Below are 1,827 nucleotides of genomic sequence, written 5' to 3' on the forward strand. Positions count from 1 at the left end.
GAGGAGGAGGAGAAGGAGGAGGAAAAGGAGGAGGGGTTATTTCGCCGTAAAAACGAGAGTTATTATGAACAGCATCGTAAAACCGCGTCTAGACAGAACGTCAAGTAGAAAAGAAGGAGTCGGTATTGATCATGGTCGCTCCACCGCTGCTGCCTGCCTGTCTGCCTGCCTGCCTGCCTGCCTGCCTGCCTCTCAGGTCTACTGCATTAGCTGCACTAGCTTAAGTGCACGCACGCACGCACGCACGCACGCACACACAAACACATCCACACACACACGCGTACACATACGCACGTACACACACACACGCACGCACGCAGCCACGCACGCACACGGGCAACAACGTGTCTGACTACACGGCGATACATATATATATATATATAGACAGGGTGCGTCAGCGGCTAGCGTCGTGACGCGGGATTGCATCATTCTAATTATCTGGGAATATAAGGAATAAGACATAACAGCGAAGATTATATACCAAGATAAAATATACACAATTACAGGATTATTTTACTTAATTTATATATATATATATATATATATGTATATATTTTTAAAATTTACATTTCATATTTATATACTAGATAACATATTATACCAGAACTGGAAATTGTGATTTAATTTAACTAGGAACTGGGAAAGAGCATATTTGTCTACCTGGGCCATTCGGAATAGACTCACGACCCCCCACATACAAACACACAAGCACAAAACACAGTTTTATTCAAAACTACATAATCGTAATGTCAAGCAAGAAAGCGATTGCGAGGGACAGACTTATCGAAAGGTATATAGAATGCCTATTACAAGCCTTCATTGATCTGCTATAGGCAACGCGATCAGATATAAAGTAATTCACCATTTTCTGGGCCTTTCAGGTAATTCAGGCAAAGCTTAATAAATACAGGACATATAAGTGAAACACTTTTACTGTCCAGCCAGACAGTACAGTCTGTTCAGTCTCTGTCATTAGTCATACCTTATATAAAGCGGACAGTTGAACATGTAACCACCGTAAATCAGCAGAACGTTTACTAACAGCAACATCACGGCATCTAAATATGGTCACGCACAGACGCGGGGATGTAACTATGGTAACCTACTTACAGGACGAGGGGACGTAACTATGGTAACGTACTTACAGGAGACGGGAATGTAACTATGGTAACATACTTACAGGACGCGGGGATGTAACTATGGTAACGTACTTACAGGACGCGGGGATGTAACTATGGTAACGTACTTACAGGACGCGGGGACGTAACTATGGTAACGTACTTACAGGACGCGGGGATATAACTATGGTAACGTACTTACAGGACGCGGGGATGTAACTATGGTAACGTACTTACAGGACGCGGGGACGTAACTATGGTAACGTACTTACAGGACGCGTAGACGTAACTATGGTAACATACTTACAGCACGCGTGGACGTAACTATGGTAATGTACTTACAGGACACGGGGATGTACGGTTGCTGATAGGGCATCGATGCAATGGCTGTCTGATATGTGGCACCACCTGGCTGGTAGACGGGTACTCCACTCTTGTCGCCTGCCGGTCGCTTGGTATACTGCACCATGCCGGGGAATGTCGCCTGCTTAAATGTCGAACATCAGCATGTTTAGACCAGCGTAACCCGAGGCACCAACACCCACACCCACACCCACACCCACCTACCACACACACACACACATACAGACACATGTATATACAAACATAATCATCATAAAATTACACGGATGTATACGTATATATATATATATATATATATATAATATATATATATATATATACATATATATATATATATATATATCAG

The 1,827-nt window shown here is 43.0% G+C and overlaps 1 protein-coding gene across 1 annotated transcript in view; it reads right to left on the minus strand.

Annotated features, from left to right (window-relative positions):
• LOC106817564 (muscleblind-like protein 2a) overlaps nt 1-1,827 on the minus strand; it is a gene marked incomplete at its 5' end in the record, with an annotated part of 43,143 nt that overhangs the window by 7,239 nt on the left and 34,077 nt on the right. The window contains one exon of the mRNA XM_014822238.1: nt 1,461-1,605. Coding sequence (XP_014677724.1) covers nt 1,461-1,605 — 145 coding nt within the window. The remainder of the gene's footprint in view (nt 1-1,460; nt 1,606-1,827) is intronic.

The sequence above is a fragment of the Priapulus caudatus genome, unplaced genomic scaffold, assembly GCF_000485595.1.
Source record: "Priapulus caudatus unplaced genomic scaffold, Priapulus_caudatus-5.0.1 Scaffold1771, whole genome shotgun sequence".
Classification (NCBI taxonomy): domain Eukaryota; kingdom Metazoa; phylum Priapulida; class Priapulimorpha; order Priapulimorphida; family Priapulidae; genus Priapulus; species Priapulus caudatus.